Consider the following 21,491-nt stretch of genomic DNA (forward strand, 5'->3'; position numbering starts at 1 on the left):
AACACAGTTGGAGTTAGTGCAGGATAAGTTTCTAACTTACGAAAGACACGGCATGGGACTGACGGAATTGGAAACGCATTCCATACAACTGGAGGCGGGAACAGTCCCAGTAAAGGAAAGGTTCTATCCGGTGTCACCAAAAGTCCAGGAATTGCTCTATGCGGAAGTAGACGAAATGTTGCGATTAGGTGTAATCGAGACTAGTGAAAGCCCATGGAACAATAGAGTTACTCTGGTCCAAAAACCTGGAAAAAACCGATTATGCTTAGATGCGAGGAAACTCAATAAGGTAACGATCAAGGATGCTTACCCATTGCAGAATATAGAGTCGATTCTGAGCCGCGTGGATGAAACCATTTACATTAGCAGTGTGGATTTAAAGCATGCGTTCTGGCAAATTGAGCTGGACAAAAAAAGCAGGGAGTACACCGCATTCACCATCCCGGGAAGGCCGTTGTATCAATTTCGGAGGATGCCGTTTGGTTTATGTAACGCTGCTCAACGGCTATGTCGACTAATGAACCGGGTCATCCCTCAGAAGCTCAGGAGCAACGTCTAGACGATCTGTTGATTATTTCGAAAACGTTCAAGGATCATATGCGGATACTTACCGAGGTTGCCAAGAGCTTACAAAACGCCAACCTCACGATCGGGCTACACAAATCCAAGTTCTGCTTCCGATTCCTGAAGTATCTGGGTTTTGTAATCGGAGAGGGGTCCTTGAGGACGGATCCAGGGAAGATTCAGGCAATAGCCAAGATCCCAGTACCAAAGAATGTGAGACAGTTGAGGAGTTTCCTAGGAACAGCTGGATGGTACAGGCGATTCATTCGAGGTTTTTCAGATGTATCGGCGCCTCTGACGGACTGTTTGAAGTCAAAGACCAAGTTCAAGTAGACACCTGCAGCAGAAGAGGCATTTGACAAACTGAAAACAGCACTCACCTCAGCTCCCGTGCTGATACATCCAGACTTTCAGAGCAGATTCTTCGTCCAATGCGACGCGATCCATGTGGGTATTGGTGCGGTTCTCTTCCAAAAGGATATGGATGGAAATGAGAGACCGATAGCGTTTTACTCTCAGAAGCTGCGAGGAGCTCAATTGAACTATACGGTGACAGAGAAAGAGTGCTTAGCCGCAGTGAAAGCTGTGTATAGATTTCGCCCATATATAAAACTCTTACCCTTCACAGTCATCACCGATCATTCAAGTCTTCAATGGCTCATGACGCTAAAAGACCTAAACGGACGATTGGCGCGGTGGTCGTTGGCGTTACAGGCATATGATTTCCAAATAGAGCACCGGAAGGGGAAAGATAACGTGGTGGCAGACATGTTGTCCCGTATCCCGGAGGTAGAAGGCATTGAGGTGTTCGATTTTGAAACCATTGAATTTGAAAGTCCCGAGTATCTGGAAAGAATCCAAACGGTGAAGGAAAATGCCGAGCAGTTTCCAGATTTAGTGGTGGAAGACGGGCTCTTGCTCAAGCGAATACAATTTGTGACCGGGGACACACAGGAATTTCCGTGGAAGCTGTGGATTCCGGAAGTGTTAACAAATACTTTAATCCAGCAAGCACACAACAGCGATACCGCGATGCATGGAGGCTTAGGTCGCACGCTTAACAGGCTTAGGCAGTTCTACTACTGGCCCAAGATGGCAATCCAGGTGAAAAACTACGTTAAAGACTGCAACATCTGCAAGGAAACCAAGCACACAACCCAGATGACTAGGCCGAAAATGGGCAAACAAACAATCACCTCACGGCCCATGCAGCAGCTGTATATGGATTTCCTGGGAAAATATCCACGGTCAAAAAGGGGCAACTGCTACATATTGGTAGTGCTGGATCATCTGACGAAGTTTGTTTGGTTAAAAGCAATGCCAAAAGCGACAGCAGACGCAGTCGTCAGATATCTGGAGTCGGAAATATGGCATGAGTTTGGTGTTCCAGAGGTAATACTCACCGACAACGGAGTCCAGTTTGTAGCAAGCCGGTTTCAAAGTTTCCTGGAGAAGTATCAAATTCGTCATAAGAGGACCGGCAGGTATGCTCCACAGTCGAATGCCTCAGAGCGCGTGAACCAATCCGTACTTGCAGCTATTAGGATCCATGTAGGGGAAGACCACACACGTTGGGATGACAAGATAGTCGAGATTCAAGGTTCTCTGCGGAGTGCCGTCCACAACAGCACTGGTGTCTCCCCATACTTTGCCATGTTTGGCCAACACATGTTCCTGAGCGGGCAAGATTATAGGATAGCCCGAAAACTAGACGCCGTAAACGACGCCCAGATATAGAGTCTATCTCGAACGGATCGGCTTCAACTAATAAGGGAAAAGATAACAGAACGCATTAATGAAACATATGAGAGATCAGCCAAACAATACAATAGAAGAGCTAAAGAAATCAAGTACCTACCTGGCCAAGAAATCTTTAAGCGAAACTTCATCCTCAGCGATTTCAAGAACAACATAAATGCCAAGTTTTGTCGCAAGTACTCCAAGTGCCGCATAGTAAGACCCGTAGGGAATAACCTATATGAGCGGGAAACATTACAAGGGAAACGATTGGGAGTATTTCATGCGAAAGATTTGAAACAATAATTGCAGCATAGGTACACATGTGCAAACGTGCAAATACGTACCCAATTAATGGCCCGGCTAACCCTTTCAAAGCGGCAGGACGAATATATCTCAGGGCGTGGGCGTGTCCTGCGTTGGGCTACTGGCAGCCTCAATTGTACTCCTGTTCCATTGACAAGTAAACGAAACCGTAGTGTGGTGTTATGGTCTGCCAATAATAAAGAAAATAAACCTATATAAAATCAAAACATACCAAACGACCGCGTACCTGGGTTAGAGAGGAGCAACAGATGCCGATACTAGGGATGGCCTGGGAATGGAGAACTAGTTCCGGAGTCGTGCTGGTTCGTGGCGGAACTAGTAGAATAGTGGGCTCAAGATAGTTTTAAATTTCGGAAAACTCTCTCTCGAAAAAGCAATTGAGCTGACTTACAAGAAGGGCAACTAAAGGGCAAATGAGAACCATCTAGAAGCTGAGAAAAAGTAGTCGTGTCTCTGGGAACAAAATTCCAAACTTCCGGCGCCAAATTCGAAATCTGGGAGTCTGCGAGGAAAGGAATTAAACTGGGAGAAAACTATTGGAAATTTGATTATCGCCGCCCACATCTGGGTGGTGCCAGGTTTTTTTTATTTTAAGTTTAGTTTTAAAGTTAATAAAACCACGAAATAATCAACAATAACCACCCACTACAAACTACAAATCTACTTCTACATAAATTAACATACTCATGTAACCCTATATATATTTATTATTTATTTATTTATTTATACTTATAACTATTTATTCATGTGTGATGTAATCGTCCCTGTGGTACCCAGGTTAGGGAATTGTGAAGTTAAATGAATGTTATTTATAAGCATTTTGTGAATTAAAGTGGAAAAGAAAATGAGCGAGTAGAGTGTTAACAATGGGGTGAGGTGACGCATAATAGACCCAGTAGCCAGTGTCGGGGAGTTGCTTAAAAGATACAGCAGCTCAAGGAAGGGGGGGTATATTCCGCGGCCATCAACAGCAGGTCCGCAGTCCTTGTTTCCTTTCATTTTTAAAGTTGTCATCAAGTCTGAAGAAAATAAATTATTACTGTGTGCCGACAGATCCAACTATCGAGGTCATACTCACGCTTGAGAAATCCGATTGCTAGCCGGAATCCGATGGTTGGATCACCAAAAATAAGTCGAGACATAACAGAGTGGCGCCCAATATAAAAAGACAGAAAAAAGAAAAGGAAGAGAATCTCCGGCCGGTCCTCGACAACTAGTGGTGGTCCTGGATAATTGCTACCAAGAGCAAATCGTAGAAGTCCCACTAAGAGGCGAGAGACGCAGCCACGTAGGATGATCGCTGAGGTGCCCACGACCGGGACCCCGACAGGAGACAGAAATATACTGGTTCGGCGCGGCCCATCAAGGGCGTCGGAAGAAGGAACACCTATAAAGACGGCGAAAAGTCAGAATCAACCAAAAGGAGATCAGGATCGGTAGCTTACAACATCCAGCGGTCGTGGTCCTTGTCAGAAGGCGAAAGAAACAGGCAGACATTTAATAGAAAAATTAGAAGAAGTTTAGAGTTTTTTTTTGAACCGCGGATCCGAAATAATGACTCCGCCAGCTACACGTTCCCAAGCCAATCAGAAAGTGAACCGAGAGATAAAGGATATCATTCCTCCCCAGGGGTTTATGATGGATGGTAGCGCAGCCTTTGAGATTAGCGACCAGCAGGATATGACGGGAGCAGTGGGGGGCGTGGAAGCACATACTAGCGACGGAGTTCCCCGCGGCGACCAACACAATCTCACTAGCGATGAGGAAGGGAAGCGTCCTGTGCATTTAGGTAAAGAAATAGAGTCAGCCATTAATTTAGCTCTATTACAAGCTCATGAAACTTACCGTAAAGCGGCGTCCATTGAGGTCTCTGCTTTCCAGAAGCAAATGCAACAGGATATGATGAATTTCATGAAGGAAATCAATCAGATCGTCCGCCCTACAGTGAAGGCACAGGCAGACACTCAGGAGCCTCCTCCTAGACCATCGATGGAAGCAGCCATGCCTAATCCAGCGCAGCAGCGAGCTGATGGCAGACTCTGGGAAGAGCAACAGAGGGTATGGGCGGGTTGGCATCAGTATAGCCAACCACCGCCTTTGTTTAGGCCAGGAGTTTTAGCGGCCGGAAGTTTGAATGGGAATCCAAGTGGCGGGCATAGGGATTACAAACCCGAGATGAGCCATCCCAGGAAGTGGGGTATATCCTTCGATGGCGGACCTAGGGGAATGCCAATTGGTGAATTTATATTCCGGATAGAGCATCTACAGATGGCTTACCAAGTCACGTGGGAAGAGGTTCTTCGATCTTTTCACTGCCTGGTAGATGGTCAGGCCAAGGAGTGGTTTTGGATGCACGTACGCACAACGGGATTGAGGGATTGGCCAAATCTAAAAAACGCGCTGCAACAACGTTTCCAAACGCTGCGTTCGAACTTCGAGCGTGAGCGAGAACTACGCGAGCGAAAGCAACGACCAGGAGAGAGCGTGGATGAGTATCTGCAGGCGATGCTGAGCCTCCGATCCCAGTTGGACATCAACATATCCGACCACGACCTAATAAGGACAATTAAAGTGAACATCAGACACGGGATATCGAGGATAATATATCCGATGTGGTTAACTAACCTGAAACAACTGAGGGAGGAATGCCACGAAGCCGAGAGGGTTTTGGCCAATCGCTGGTCGCGCACATCCGGGATGCAAGAGCACCAGAGACCACCGAAGGAGAAGCACCAGGTTCACGAGGCGTATGTACCCCAGGAGCCGGACGAGGACTCCGAGTTTGTAGAGGCCATTTCCCGGGGCAGAGAAGGCGGAGCGCAAAGTACGATGGTCTGCTACAATTGCTCCATGCCGGGACACACGTATTACACGTGCGACTCGGAGGTCCTTAATAAGTTCTGCTACAGATGCGGCCGACAGGGAGTACGTTTTACTCGGTGTCCGAAATGTCAGGCGGGAAACGCGAGATGGAGCTTGACGCAACCGGAGGAGTCCCGCTCCCATCCCAAGACGATGAATTAACTGCCTCCGAGGATCTGAAAGATATGTTAAAAGATAAATATAAGTCAGTGTTTAAGAAGATATTAATAAATAAAAACATAAACAAGGTAAATATAGGAACAAAATACGTGGCCAGACCTATGGAAGAGAGGGAACGCGACTATCAGCAGGCAAGGGAAAGGATATTTGGAGAACCAAGGGGAGATAGCCATTCCCGCAAGTCGTCGAGGATAATCCGAGCCCGGAGGCGTTACCAGCAACGAAAACAGGAACGAAGAGAGGTCTGCACAGCTATAATATCAGCAGCTACGACGGAAAACCGAGCGTTTGCCGATGTATTGGTTGCAAATCATACAATGCAGGGGCTACTTGACACGGGAGCATCGAAGAGCATCCTAGGAGACGGGTGTATGGACCTGGTAAAGCGGCTGAAACTAGAAGTTTTGAAAGTGAGATCAACAGTACAGACAGCAGGCGGTGCAACACACCGGATAGCGGGTCGCATAGAGGTGGACGTTTGCTATAAACAGGAAACTCACCGCATATCATTGCTCCTATGTCCCTCACTGCGGCAAAAACTATATTTGGGAATAGACTTTTGGCGGAAATTTTCATTAGCTCCGGACGTCGTAGGGGTAGGTGAATTGTCGTCGATTGAGAATGAGTTCCATGTTACGAGCGAACCGGTAGAACCACACGTCCTGTCTGAGGAAGAGAAAACACAGTTGGAGTTAGTGCAGGATAAGTTTCTAACTTACGAAAGACACGGCATGGGACTGACGGAATTGGAAACGCATTCCATACAACTGGAGGCGGGAACAGTCCCAGTAAAGGAAAGGTTCTATCCGGTGTCACCAAAAGTCCAGGAATTGCTCTATGCGGAAGTAGACGAAATGTTGCGATTAGGTGTAATCGAGACTAGTGAAAGCCCATGGAGCAATAGAGTTACTCTGGTCCAAAAACCTGGAAAAAACCGATTATGCTTAGATGCGAGGAAACTCAATAAGGTAACGATCAAGGATGCTTACCCATTGCAGAATATAGAGTCGATTCTGAGCCGCGTGGATGAAACCATTTACATTAGCAGTGTGGATTTAAAGCATGCGTTCTGGAAAATTGAGCTGGACAAAAAAAGCAGGGAGTACACCGCATTCACCATCCCGGGAAGGCCGTTGTATCAATTTCGGAGGATGCCGTTTGGTTTATGTAACGCTGCTCAACGGCTATGTCGACTAATGGACCGGGTCATCCCTCAGAAGCTCAGGAGCAACGTCTTTGTGTACCTAGACGATCTGTTGATTATTTCGAAAACGTTCAAGGATCATATGCGGATACTTACCGAGGTTGCCAAGAGCTTACAAAACGCCAACCTCACGATCGGGCTACACAAATCCAAGTTCTGCTTCCGATTCCTGAAGTATCTGGGTTTTGTAATCGGAGAGGGGTCCTTGAGGACGGATCCAGGGAAGATTCAGGCAATAGCCAAGATCCCAGTACCAAAGAATGTGAGACAGTTGAGGAGTTTCCTAGGAACAGCTGGATGGTACAGGCGATTCATTCGAGGTTTTTCAGATGTATCGGCGCCTCTGACGGACTGTTTGAAGTCAAAGACCAAGTTCAAGTAGACACCTGCAGCAGAAGAGGCATTTGACAAACTGAAAACAGCACTCACCTCAGCTCCCGTGCTGATACATCCAGACTTTCAGAGCAGATTCTTCGTCCAATGCGACGCGATCCATGTGGGTATTGGTGCGGTTCTCTTCCAAAAGGATATGGATGGAAATGAGAGACCGATAGCGTTTTACTCTCAGAAGCTGCGAGGAGCTCAATTGAACTATACGGTGACAGAGAAAGAGTGCTTAGCCGCAGTGAAAGCTGTGTATAGATTTCGCCCATATATAAAACTCTTACCCTTCACAGTCATCACCGATCATTCAAGTCTTCAATGGCTCATGACGCTAAAAGACCTAAACGGACGATTGGCGCGGTGGTCGTTGGCGTTACAGGCATATGATTTCCAAATAGAGCACCGGAAGGGGAAAGATAACGTGGTGGCAGACATGTTGTCCCGTATCCCGGAGGTAGAAGGCATTGAGGTGTTCGATTTTGAAACCATTGAATTTGAAAGTCCCGAGTATCTGGAAAGAATCCAAACGGTGAAGGAAAATGCCGAGCAGTTTCCAGATTTAGTGGTGGAAGACGGGCTCTTGCTCAAGCGAATACAATTTGTGACCGGGGACACACAGGAATTTCCGTGGAAGCTGTGGATTCCGGAAGTGTTAACAAATACTTTAATCCAGCAAGCACACAACAGCGATACCGCGATGCATGGAGGCATAGGTCGCACGCTTAACAGGCTTAGGCAGTTCTACTACTGGCCCAAGATGGCAATCCAGGTGAAAAACTACGTTAAAGACTGCAACATCTGCAAGGAAACCAAGCACACAACCCAGATGACTAGGCCGAAAATGGGCAAACAAACAATCACCTCACGGCCCATGCAGCAGCTGTATATGGATTTCCTGGGAAAATATCCACGGTCAAAAAGGGGCAACTGCTACATATTGGTAGTGCTGGATCATCTGACGAAGTTTGTTTGGTTAAAAGCAATGCCAAAAGCGACAGCAGACGCAGTCGTCAGATATCTGGAGTCGGAAATATGGCATGAGTTTGGTGTTCCAGAGGTAATACTCACCGACAACGGAGTCCAGTTTGTAGCAAGCCGGTTTCAAAGTTTCCTGGAGAAGTATCAAATTCGTCATAAGAGGACCGGCAGGTATGCTCCACAGTCGAATGCCTCAGAGCGCGTGAACCAATCCGTACTTGCAGCTATTAGGATCCATGTAGGGGAAGACCACACACGTTGGGATGACAAGATAGTCGAGATTCAAGGTTCTCTGCGGAGTGCCGTCCACAACAGCACTGGTGTCTCCCCATACTTTGCCATGTTTGGCCAACACATGTTCCTGAGCGGGCAAGATTATAGGATAGCCCGAAAACTAGACGCCGTAAACGACGCCCAGATATAGAGTCTATCTCGAACGGATCGGCTTCAACTAATAAGGGAAAAGGTAACAGAACGCATTAATGAAACATATGAGAGATCAGCCAAACAATACAATAGAAGAGCTAAAGAAATCAAGTACCTACCTGGCCAAGAAATCTTTAAGCGAAACTTCATCCTCAGCGATTTCAAGAACAACATAAATGCCAAGTTTTGTCGCAAGTACTCCAAGTGCCGCATAGTAAGACCCGTAGGGAATAACCTATATGAGCGGGAAACATTACAAGGGAAACGATTGGGAGTATTTCATGCGAAAGATTTGAAACAATAATTGCAGCATAGGTACACATGTGCAAACGTGCAAATACGTACCCAATTAATGGCCCGGCTAACCCTTTCAAAGCGGCAGGACGAATATATCTCAGGGCGTGGGCGTGTCCTGCGTTGGGCTACTGGCAGCCTCAATTGTACTCCTGTTCCATTGACAAGTAAACGAAACCGTAGTGTGGTGTTATGGTCTGCCAAAAATAAAGAAAATAAACCTATATATAATCAAAACATACCAAACGACCGCGTACCTGGGTTAGAGAGGAGCAACAGATGCCGATACTAGGGATGGCCTGGGAATGGAGAACTGGTTCCTGAGTCGGGCTGGTTCGTGGCGGAACTAGTAGAATAGTGGGCTCAAGATAGTTTTAAATTTCGGAAAACTCTCTCTCGAAAAAGCAATTGAGCCGACTTACAAGAAGGGCAACTAAAGGGCAAATGAGAACCATCTAGAAGCTGAGAAAAAGTAGTCGTGTCTCTGGGAACAAAATTCCAAACTTCCGGCGCCAAATTCGAAATCTGGGAGTCTGCGAGGAAAGGAATTAAACTGGGAGAAAACTATTGGAAATTTGATTATCGCCGCCCACATCTGGGTTTAGTTTTAAAGTTAATAAACCCACGAAATAATCAACAATAACCACCCACTACAAACTACAAATCTACTTCTACATAAATTAATATACTCATGTAACCCTATATATATTTATTATTTATTTATTTATTTATACTTATAACTATTTATTCATGTGTGATGTAATCGTCCCTGTGGTACCCAGGTTAGGGAATTGTGAAGTTAAATGAATGTTATTTATAAGCATTTTGTGAATTAAAGTGGAAAAGAAAATGAGCGAGTAGAGTGTTAACAATGGGGTGAGGTGACGCATAATAGACCCAGTAGCCAGTGTCGGGGAGTTGCTTAAAAGATACAGCAGCTCAAGGAAGGGGGGGTATATTCCGCGGCCATCAACAGCAGGTCCGCAGTCCTTGTTTCCTTTCATTTTTAAAGTTGTCATCAAGTCTGAAGAAAATAAATTATTACTGTGTGCCGACCGATCCAACTATCGAGGTCATACTCACGCTTGAGAAATCCGATTGCTAGCCGGAATCCGATGGTTGGATCACCAAAAATAAGTCGAGACATAACAGAGTGGCGCCCAATATAAAAAGACAGAAAAAAAGAAAAGGAAGAGAATCTCCGGCCGGTCCTCGACAACTAGTGGTGGTCCTGGATAATTGCTACCAAGAGCAAATCGTAGAAGTCCCACTAAGAGGCGAGAGACGCAGCCACGTAGGATGATCGCTGAGGTGCCCACGACCGGGACCCCGACAGGAGACAGAAATATCCTGGTTCGGCGCGGCCCATCAAGGGCGTCGGAAGAAGGAACACCTATAAAGACGGCGAAAAGTCAGAATCAACCAAAAGGAGATCAGGATCGGTAGCTTACAACATCCAGCGGTCGTGGTCCTTGTCAGAAGGCGAAAGAAACAGGCAGACATTTAATAGAAAAATTAGAAGAAGTTTAGAGTTTTTTTTTGAACCGCGGATCCGAAATAATGACTCCGCCAGCTACACGTTCCCAAGCCAATCAGAAAGTGAACCGAGAGATAAAGGATATCATTCCTCCCCAGGGGTTTATGATGGATGGTAGCGCAGCCTTTGAGATTAGCGACCGGCAGGATATGACGGGAGCAGTGGGGGCGTGGAAGCACATACTAGCGACGGAGTTCCCCGCGGCGACCAACACAATCTCACTAGCGATGAGGAAGGGAAGCGTCCTGTGCATTTAGGTAAAGAAATAGAGTCAGCCATTAATTTAGCTCTATTACAAGCTCATGAAACTTACCGTAAAGCGGCGTCCATTGAGGTCTCTGCTTTCCAGAAGCAAATGCAACAGGATATGATGAATTTCATGAAGGAAATCAATCAGATCGTCCGCCCTACAGTGAAGGCACAGGCAGACACTCAGGAGCCTCCTCCTAGACCATCGATGGAAGCAGCCATGCCTAATCCAGCGCAGCAGCGAGCTGATGGCAGACTCTGGGAAGAGCAACAGAGGGTATGGGCGGGTTGGCATCAGTATAGCCAACCACCGCCTTTGTTTAGGCCAGGAGTTTTAGCGGCCGGAAGTTTGAATGGGAATCCAAGTGGCGGGCATAGGGATTACAAACCCGAGATGAGCCATCCCAGGAAGTGGGGTATATCCTTCGATGGCGGACCTAGGGGAATGCCAATTGGTGAATTTATATTCCGGATAGAGCATCTACAGATGGCTTACCAAGTCACGTGGGAAGAGGTTCTTCGATCTTTTCACTGCCTGGTAGATGGTCAGGCCAAGGAGTGGTTTTGGATGCACGTACGCACAACGGGATTGAGGGATTGGCCAAATCTAAAAAACGCGCTGCAACAACGTTTCCAAACGCTGCGTTCGAACTTCGAGCGTGAGCGAGAACTACGCGAGCGAAAGCAACGACCAGGAGAGAGCGTAGATGAGTATCTGCAGGCGATGCTGAGCCTCCGATCCCAGTTGGACATCAACATATCCGACCACGACCTAATAAGGACAATTAAAGTGAACATCAGACACGGGATATCGAGGATAATATATCCGATGTGGTTAACTAACCTGAAACAACTGAGGGAGGAATGCCACGAAGCCGAGAGGGTTTTGGCCAATCGCTGGTCGCGCACATCCGGGATGCAAGAGCACCAGAGACCACCGAAGGAGAAGCACCAGGTTCACGAGGCGTATGTACCCCAGGAGCCGGACGAGGACTCCGAGTTTGTAGAGGCCATTTCCCGGGGCAGAGAAGGCGGAGCGCAAAGTACGATGGTCTGCTACAATTGCTCCATGCCGGGACACACGTATTACACGTGCGACTCGGAGGTCCTTAATAAGTTCTGCTACAGATGCGGCCGACAGGGAGTACGTTTTACTCGGTGTCCGAAATGTCAGGCGGGAAACGCGAGATGGAGCTTGACGCAACCGGAGGAGTCCCGCTCCCATCCCAAGACGATGAATTAACTGCCTCCGAGGATCTGAAAGATATGTTAAAAGATAAATATAAGTCAGTGTTTAAGAAGATATTAATAAATAAAAACATAAACAAGGTAAATATAGGAACAAAATACGTGGCCAGACCTATGGAAGAGAGGGAACGCGACTATCAGCAGGCAAGGGAAAGGATATTTGGAGAACCAAGGGGAGATAGCCATTCCCGCAAGTCGTCGAGGATAATCCGAGCCCGGAGGCGTTACCAGCAACGAAAACAGGAACGAAGAGAGGTCTGCACAGCTATAATATCAGCAGCTACGACGGAAAACCGAGCGTTTGCCGATGTATTGGTTGCAAATCATACAATGCAGGGGCTACTTGACACGGGAGCATCGAAGAGCATCCTAGGAGACGGGTGTATGGACCTGGTAAAGCGGCTGAAACTAGAAGTTTTGAAAGTGAGATCAACAGTACAGACAGCAGGCGGTGCAACACACCGGATAGCGGGTCGCATAGAGGTGGACGTTTGCTATAAACAGGAAACTCACCGCATATCATTGCTCCTATGTCCCTCACTGCGGCAAAAACTATATTTGGGAATAGACTTTTGGCGGAAATTTTCATTAGCTCCGGACGTCGTAGGGGTAGGTGAATTGTCGTCGATTGAGAATGAGTTCCATGTTACGAGCGAACCGGTAGAACCACACGTCCTGTCTGAGGAAGAGAAAACACAGTTGGAGTTAGTGCAGGATAAGTTTCTAACTTACGAAAGACACGGCATGGGACTGACGGAATTGGAAACGCATTCCATACAACTGGAGGCGGGAACAGTCCCAGTAAAGGAAAGGTTCTATCCGGTGTCACCAAAAGTCCAGGAATTGCTCTATGCGGAAGTAGACGAAATGTTGCGATTAGGTGTAATCGAGACTAGTGAAAGCCCATGGAACAATAGAGTTACTCTGGTCCAAAAACCTGGAAAAAACCGATTATGCTTAGATGCGAGGAAACTCAATAAGGTAACGATCAAGGATGCTTACCCATTGCAGAATATAGAGTCGATTCTGAGCCGCGTGGATGAAACCATTTACATTAGCAGTGTGGATTTAAAGCATACGTTCTGGCAAATTGAGCTGGACAAAAAAAGCAGGGAGTACACCGCATTCACCATCCCGGGAAGGCCGTTGTATCAATTTCGGAGGATGCCGTTTGGTTTATGTAACGCTGCTCAACGGCTATGTCGACTAATGGACCGGGTCATCCCTCAGAAGCTCAGGAGCAACGTCTTTGTGTACCTAGACGATCTGTTGATTATTTCGAAAACGTTCAAGGATCAACCTCACGATCGGGCTACACAAATCCAAGTTCTGCTTCCGATTCCTGAAGTATCTGGGTTTTGTAATCGGAGAGGGGTCCTTGAGGACGGATCCAGGGAAGATTCAGGCAATAGCCAAGATCCCAGTACCAAAGAATGTGAGACAGTTGAGGAGTTTCCTAGGAACAGCTGGATGGTACAGGCGATTCATTCGAGGTTTTTCAGATGTATCGGCGCCTCTGACGGACTGTTTGAAGTCAAAGACCAAGTTCAAGTAGACACCTGCAGCAGAAGAGGCATTTGACAAACTGAAAACAGCACTCACCTCAGCTCCCGTGCTGATACATCCAGACTTTCAGAGCAGATTCTTCGTCCAATGCGACGCGATCCATGTGGGTATTGGTGCGGTTCTCTTCCAAAAGGATATGGATGGAAATGAGAGACCGATAGCGTTTTACTCTCAGAAGCTGCGAGGAGCTCAATTGAACTATACGGTGACAGAGAAAGAGTGCTTAGCCGCAGTGAAAGCTGTGTATAGATTTCGCCCATATATAAAACTCTTACCCTTCACAGTCATCACCGATCATTCAAGTCTTCAATGGCTCATGACGCTAAAAGACCTAAACGGACGATTGGCGCGGTGGTCGTTGGCGTTACAGGCATATGATTTCCAAATAGAGCACCGGAAGGGGAAAGATAACGTGGTGGCAGACATGTTGTCCCGTATCCCGGAGGTAGAAGGCATTGAGGTGTTCGATTTTGAAACCATTGAATTTGAAAGTCCCGAGTATCTGGAAAGAATCCAAACGGTGAAGGAAAATGCCGAGCAGTTTCCAGATTTAGTGGTGGAAGACGGGCTCTTGCTCAAGCGAATACAATTTGTGACCGGGGACACACAGGAATTTCCGTGGAAGCTGTGGATTCCGGAAGTGTTAACAAATACTTTAATCCAGCAAGCACACAACAGCGATACCGCGATGCATGGAGGCATAGGTCGCACGCTTAACAGGCTTAGGCAGTTCTACTACTGGCCCAAGATGGCAATCCAGGTGAAAAACTACGTTAAAGACTGCAACATCTGCAAGGAAACCAAGCACACAACCCAGATGACTAGGCCGAAAATGGGCAAACAAACAATCACCTCACGGCCCATGCAGCAGCTGTATATGGATTTCCTGGGAAAATATCCACGGTCAAAAAGGGGCAACTGCTACATATTGGTAGTGCTGGATCATCTGACGAAGTTTGTTTGGTTAAAAGCAATGCCAAAAGCGACAGCAGACGCAGTCGTCAGATATCTGGAGTCGGAAATATGGCATGAGTTTGGTGTTCCAGAGGTAATACTCACCGACAACGGAGTCCAGTTTGTAGCAAGCCGGTTTCAAAGTTTCCTGGAGAAGTATCAAATTCGTCATAAGAGGACCGGCAGGTATGCTCCACAGTCGAATGCCTCAGAGCGCGTGAACCAATCCGTACTTGCAGCTATTAGGATCCATGTAGGGGAAGACCACACACGTTGGGATGACAAGATAGTCGAGATTCAAGGTTCTCTGCGGAGTGCCGTCCACAACAGCACTGGTGTCTCCCCATACTTTGCCATGTTTGGCCAACACATGTTCCTGAGCGGGCAAGATTATAGGATAGCCCGAAAACTAGACGCCGTAAACGACGCCCAGATATAGAGTCTATCTCGAACGGATCGGCTTCAACTAATAAGGGAAAAGGTAACAGAACGCATTAATGAAACATATGAGAGATCAGCCAAACAATACAATAGAAGAGCTAAAGAAATCAAGTACCTACCTGGCCAAGAAATCTTTAAGCGAAACTTCATCCTCAGCGATTTCAAGAACAACATAAATGCCAAGTTTTGTCGCAAGTACTCCAAGTGCCGCATAGTAAGACCCGTAGGGAATAACCTATATGAGCGGGAAACATTACAAGGGAAACGATTGGGAGTATTTCATGCGAAAGATTTGAAACAATAATTGCAGCATAGGTACACATGTGCAAACGTGCAAATTCGTACCCAATTAATGGCCCGGCTAACCCTTTCAAAGCGGCAGGACGAATATATCTCAGGGCGTGGGCGTGTCCTGCGTTGGGCTACTGGCAGCCTCAATTGTACTCCTGTTCCATTGACAAGTAAACGAAACCGTAGTGTGGTGTTATGGTCTGCCAAAAATAAAGAAAATAAATCTATATATAATCAAAACATACCAAACGACCGCGTACCTGGGTTAGAGAGGAGCAACAGATGCCGATACTAGGGATGGCCTGGGAATGGAGAACTGGTTCCTGAGTCGTGCTGGTTCGTGGCGGAACTAGTAGAATAGTGGGCTCAAGATAGTTTTAAATTTCGGAAAACTCTCTCTCGAAAAAGCAATTGAGCCGACTTACAAGAAGGGCAACTAAAGGGCAAATGAGAACCATCTAGAAGCTGAGAAAAAGTAGTCGTGTCTCTGGGAACAAAATTCCAAACTTCCGGCGCCAAATTCGAAATCTGGGAGTCTGCGAGGAAAGGAATTAAACTGGGAGAAAACTATTGGAAATTTGATTATCGCCGCCCACATCTGGGTTTAGTTTTAAAGTTAATAAACCCACGAAATAATCAACAATAACCACCCACTACAAACTACAAATCTACTTCTACATAAATTAACATACTCATGTAACCCTATATATATTTATTATTTATTTATTTATTTATACTTATAACTATTTATTCATGTGTGATGTAATCGTTCCTGTGGTACCCAGGTTAGGGAATTGTGAAGTTAAATGAATGTTATTTATAAGCATTTTGTGAATTAAAGTGGAAAATAAAATGAGCGAGTAGAGTGTTAACAATGGGGTGAGGTGACGCATAATAGACCCAGTAGCCAGTGTCGGGGAGTTGCTTAAAAGATACAGCAGCTCAAGGAAGGGGGGGTATATTCCGCGGCCATCAACAGCAGGTCCGCAGTCCTTGTTTCCTTTCATTTTTAAAGTTGTCATCAAGTCTGAAGAAAATAAATTATTACTGTGTGCCGACAGATCCAACTATCGAGGTCATACTCACGCTTGAGAAATCCGATTGCTAGCCGGAATCCGATGGTTAGATCACCAAAAATAAGTCGAGACATAACACATCTTGAGCGGCGATTGGCATCCTTCTTTTGTCGGAAGACAGGAACGAGGAGTGCACAACAAAATTACAGGGAGATTGCCCACACCTGGGCTGCTCCCGGTGGCTCCATTTCCTGGTCCACTCTCAAACGGACTGGCCCTCATTTCTGCACTCGCAAAAATGTGGACGTTGCTTCCTGAACTGGTCTTCATCGTGGACGGCTATGTTGGCTCCTTTGAAGATCCGATTTGAGTTCCTGCTGATTGTCCTCGGTGACTGCTCTGCTGTCTGCGTGAGAGCGGAGAGGATGCGGAGCCGACTACACACCCCCTACATACACACGATGCAAACTGCACAATTGGATAGTTCTTCCAATCTGCCATGGTGGTTCCTCCTACAACTGATCCAGAGGGTCCTTGGCTGGCGATGACAGCGATGGCTTCTGACCTGAAAGGAAAACAAAGGGAAAAGTTAGAATCATGCCTCTAAAATATCAGAAATTATTGCCAAATGGTTTTTGACTCACGGGAGAATTTAAGATGATGTCGCCTCCTTTTGAGGATTGGCGCGTGGGGCCAATTTTTGAACATTTTGCACGGCGCTAAGGCGAGAGGCCCAATTGGCTCATTCTTGAGGATAACACTGACATCATGAGCGGCGATTGGCATCCTCCTTTTGTCGGAAGACAGGAACGAGGAGTGCACAACAAAATTACAGGGAGATTGCCCACACCTGGGCTGCTCCCTGGGGCTCCATTTTCTGGTCCACATTCAAACGGACTGGCCCTCTTTCCTGCACTCGCAAAACGTGGACGTTGCTTCCTGAACTGGTCTACATCGAGGCCGGCTATGTGGACTTTTTTGATGATCTGTTGCAACTCAGGCTCTGCTGCTTACGAAAGACGCACGCTATGTTTACGCTTCTGTCCTGAAAAAGAAACCAAAAAAGAAAATTAAATAAATTTGCCAAATCTCTGGGGTCCCTGAATTCCTAGAAGTTTGGTAGATGCAGTGCTACTCCTTCTAGTCCGGAAGGGCAGAATGACTGGCTTCGCACCATGGAGTACACATCTTGGGCCGGATAGACACGATCTGACACTTTAGACTGCACTTCACGAGGTCGCTGCTGGCAAATGGCCTCCAAAAAGCCTTTATGGGCGCACTCGGGGATTGCTGGTGTCTCCTCACGGGGCGATCATGGATGCTGCTGGCCGAGGAGATGACGAGTAGTAATGGATGCCTGGAACTCGCTGTGGGGACGGAACTCAAGGGACGGAGCCCGCTGGAGATGCAGAATGCTGGCATCTGGCTGCGAAGCTGACCATTTGGACGATGAGCCTGACATAAGCCCTGTTTTGGAGCGGCACGCAGGTTCCGTACGGAACTAATGGAGGCACTCACCGCAGGGACCCTGAGGAGACTGAATGCGGTCTCTGAATGACGAGGGGGATTGAGTCCTTGGGCGTTCTCTCCAGGGCACGCACAATAATGATACTGCTGATTATTCTAGGTGGCTGCTCCGCTGCCTGCTTAGAAGAGACATGGATGCAGGGACTGATCTTTCTCCAATCTGCCAGGGCGGTTATTGGCAACGGATCCTGGCTTTCTCAACTAGCAATGAAGGTATTGGTACCTGTCCTGAAAAGAAAATAAAGTAGAAAATTAGAATCAAGTATCCAAACGACAGAAATTATCGCAAAATGGTTTGCAACTCTCGGATAAATAAAAGGCGCCATCAGCTACCTGCTTCAGAGTGGCGCCTATCCAATAAGGATGCAGCTGATTGTATTTGGTGGCTGCTCTACTGCCTGCTTAGGAGAGGCGAGGATGCGGAAACAAATCTTTCTCCAATCAGCCAGGGCGGTTGTTTACAACGAATCCTTTGGTTCCTCAGCTAGCGACGAAGGTAATGGCACCTGTCCTGAAAGGAAAATAAAGGAAAAAATTAGAACCAAGCTTCCAGACGACAGAAATTATAGCAAAATAGTGGCAACTCACGGATAAACAGAAAACGCCATCAACTACCCGCTACAGAGGCGCACGCTGCGCCTCGTTGTTTGGCACGGAGGCGGAAGGATCCAAATTCGGACTTCTCTTGAGGCTCGGCAACTGACATCTGGGTGATTGCGGTCATCTTCCTTCTGTCAGATGACAGGAACGAGGAGTGGACATCGGAACCATAAGGAGATTACCCACACCTGGGCTGCTTGCTGGGGTTCCACTTCTAGAACTGCCTTCGCACAAGCAGGCCCTCTACGCTGCAACCTCAAAGCGTTGGGTTTGTTTGTCGAATTGGCCTTTTCTACAGCCGGCGATGCTGACTCCTGAAAGGATCGGGTGGTGCCTCTGGCGCTGCCGTATACAGGGAATGTTCGCTGCATAAACACTTCCGACATGAAAAAGAAAAGAAATTAAACCGAAATTAGATACATTTGCCAACATTTCTAACGCTCCTATATTTCAGTAGTCTACAGAATCAGTAATTTATGGATTCCTGCTGCTCCCTCTGGTCCGCAAGGATGAGACTGCAGCTGACGCAGCTACTGGTTGTTTGCTACTGGCAGATGGCCCCCAAAACTTCAGCAGGCCCACGCTCCCGAGATGGTGATAGACGTCGCGACAAAGGTGGACAATCGGCGGTGCCCGAAGATGGAATGGACCCATCCTGTAGGGGCTTCCTTGAAGATTGCTGGCGTCCCCTCACGGGGCGATCTTGATATATGCTGACCGAGGAGACGACCACAGCGATGAGGAAAGGAACTTTTGCACTGTGCCCAGGAGGAAGGCGTCAATGAGTGGTCTATGAGAAATGGCGCTTGGGAGCGCGGTCATCCGGCAAGCAGTTGAGTGGATAAGAGTCCGGCTAAATGGCGGCTAAATGAACTGACTGTGCGGCTTTGAGGTGGCATCCACTGCGAACGTACTAGAGGAATCGGGTACTAGAGGAATCGGGTCATTACAAGTGGACTTACATGGAACAGACTCAACATTGGATAAATGTCCTTTTGAAATGCCTGCGTCTCCTTAAGGGGCTATCCTAGCTACTGGAGCCCACTGGATGTGCGGAATCCTAGCTACTGGAATTACTGATGAGCACCTGAGCGCTGAGCCCTGACGGAAGCCCTGCATTGGGGCGGCACTCAGGATCCGAGCAGCTTCCGTGGAGGCATGCGCCTGCAAGGAATCTGAGGAGACTGAATCTGGACTCTGGATGGCGAGGGCAATTGAGTCCTTGGGCGATCGTGATTGGGGCGCACAAAATGAGCATGCTGCTGATGTGCTTGGTGCTACCCTGCTGCCTGCTTGGGAGCGGCGTATGCTATGCTTACAGGAGGCGTATGCTATGTTAACGCCTCTGGCCTGAAAAGAAACCAAACTGAAATAAGGTGTATTAGTTAAAATTCTAATATCCCTATATTTCAGCAGTCTGCTGGATGCAGAGAATAGGGGCTTTCTGTGTTCCTTCTGGCCTGAAAAGACAAGGTGGCTATTGTTGAACCATGGAGCAAACACTTTGGACTGGAGAGACAGGATCTAATGCTGACAGGATCAGGATTCTGTCAATGGGGCACAACACGGGATCAAGAGGCGTCTGCAAATTACTTGTTTGGTGTTGGAGGCTGTTCCTGCTACTCGCCCGGGAGCGTCCAGGATGCGAAGGAGACTCCCAAAATGGCCAACTGGGATCCGCCCTCGGGATGGGACTCTTTGCCTATGGTTGCATTATAATCCACCGGTGCCGAAACTTGTTCGCCCCCGCGGCGTACATACTGGATGAGATGTGAATTTCCAATTGGGCGATTTACAAACTTCACCAAAACATTCACTTCTGCAAAAATCTGCGAAAATAATTGAAGCCGCTTTCCACAATTGACCGATGAGTAACGCCGTAATGTTGAGGGTCCGAACAAATCTTCCACTAATGCTAACAACAAGTGCATGTGCTGCTGGAATGAAGAAGCCGTAATTCCATTAACGTTGAAGTTGCGTAGGCTGTACCATTTTAAAGCAGAGCGCGAGACTTTCCACTAACTGGAATCAAAATAAATGTGACCACCTAAACTTAAGTAAAAATCCCCAGTTTCCCTTAGCCGAAACTCAAACCCTCTAATAATTGTCCCTACTAATACTAGAACTAGACAAATGTAAATTAAAACACTAAAATGTCAAAAGCTATGTAAATAACGTAAAACCTGCCATGTAATTGTATCTATAAGCTGCAACCAATGTAACAAGAGGACAAATAAAAGGAGTGGCAGGAGGAATTGCTAGTCAGTTCCTTCCTTTATCGCCACTGAGTATGACTGGCCTAATAAAAGTTTGCCACGCCCACTCTAACGCCCAAAAACTCTTTAAACGCTTAAGCCTGGCTAGCGCCTACATTTCCGCCTTTCATGGCCCTGGTAGATGGCGCAATACAATATCGCCATCTAACGGATGACTTTGGAACAGCTGGCCAAGGTGCTCAACAGAGTCGACGTTAATTTTCGATAAGGATTTCTATTAAAGGAAATTGCGATGGTTTTCATTTGTCAATACCGAACTATATCCCAAGAACTATGCAAATCAAATCAAGTTAGCCAAATTGGAGGTCTGAGTCAAACAATGGCGTATGTGTGTATGCTGGTGCAGGACAAAAGCTGCCAGCGCTAAAGCAGCGCTGGTGCTGATGCTCGAGCTGTAAAGCTGCCAGCGCTAAGAGATCGCCTAATTCAAATTGATAATTTGAACTTTTTGTCCTTTTTTCCTGTGGTCACTCTAATTCACATTACGTTAATGCAAAATCTAAAGTTGTTTAGCTGAGTAACGGGTATCTAATAGTCGAGGCACTCGACTATAGCGTTCTCTCTTGTTTTTATGTATGTTTGTTCTTAAAAGTCGCCGCTCGAATTAGTTACTGCATTTTAAATCTGCATTTTTTATTTGAATAATATTTAAATGAAAAAAAATTGTATAAGTTTAATCTTGGAAAATAACAAATTGTTTAACCACTATAAATAAATGAGAATAAGAATGAGAGCGAAAAAAAACCGAAGGCACAATTCAAGAATGTTCCTTTACAATTTCAAGTGAAAATTTCAAAAACTTTTGAAGATATAGCCGATTTATGGTGGAA

The 21,491-nt window shown here is 46.7% G+C and overlaps 1 protein-coding gene and 1 long non-coding RNA gene across 2 annotated transcripts; one reads left to right on the forward strand and one right to left on the reverse strand.

The window, feature by feature from the left end:
* Positions 1 to 9,685: 9,685 nt before the first annotated feature.
* LOC123037872 lies at positions 9,686 to 10,617 on the reverse strand. The gene is made up of 3 exons (XR_006417670.1): positions 10,408 to 10,617; positions 10,040 to 10,349; positions 9,686 to 9,980 (listed from the first exon to the last, which is right to left on the reverse strand). It is a non-coding gene; the product is annotated as an uncharacterized LOC123037872 (long non-coding RNA).
* Positions 10,618 to 12,104: 1,487 nt separating this feature from the next.
* Positions 12,105 to 14,949, forward strand: LOC123037879 (uncharacterized protein K02A2.6-like). Its single transcript, XM_044460654.1, has 2 exons — positions 12,105 to 13,425; positions 13,841 to 14,949. Exons 1-2 carry the CDS (start codon positions 12,105 to 12,107, stop codon positions 14,947 to 14,949), a joined length of 2,430 nt encoding a protein of 809 aa, XP_044316589.1.
* The last annotated feature ends 6,542 nt before the right edge of the window (positions 14,950 to 21,491 follow it).

Source organism: Drosophila rhopaloa, unplaced genomic scaffold (assembly GCF_018152115.1).
Source record: "Drosophila rhopaloa isolate 14029-0021.01 unplaced genomic scaffold, ASM1815211v1 contig_203, whole genome shotgun sequence".
NCBI lineage: Eukaryota > Metazoa > Arthropoda > Insecta > Diptera > Drosophilidae > Drosophila > Drosophila rhopaloa.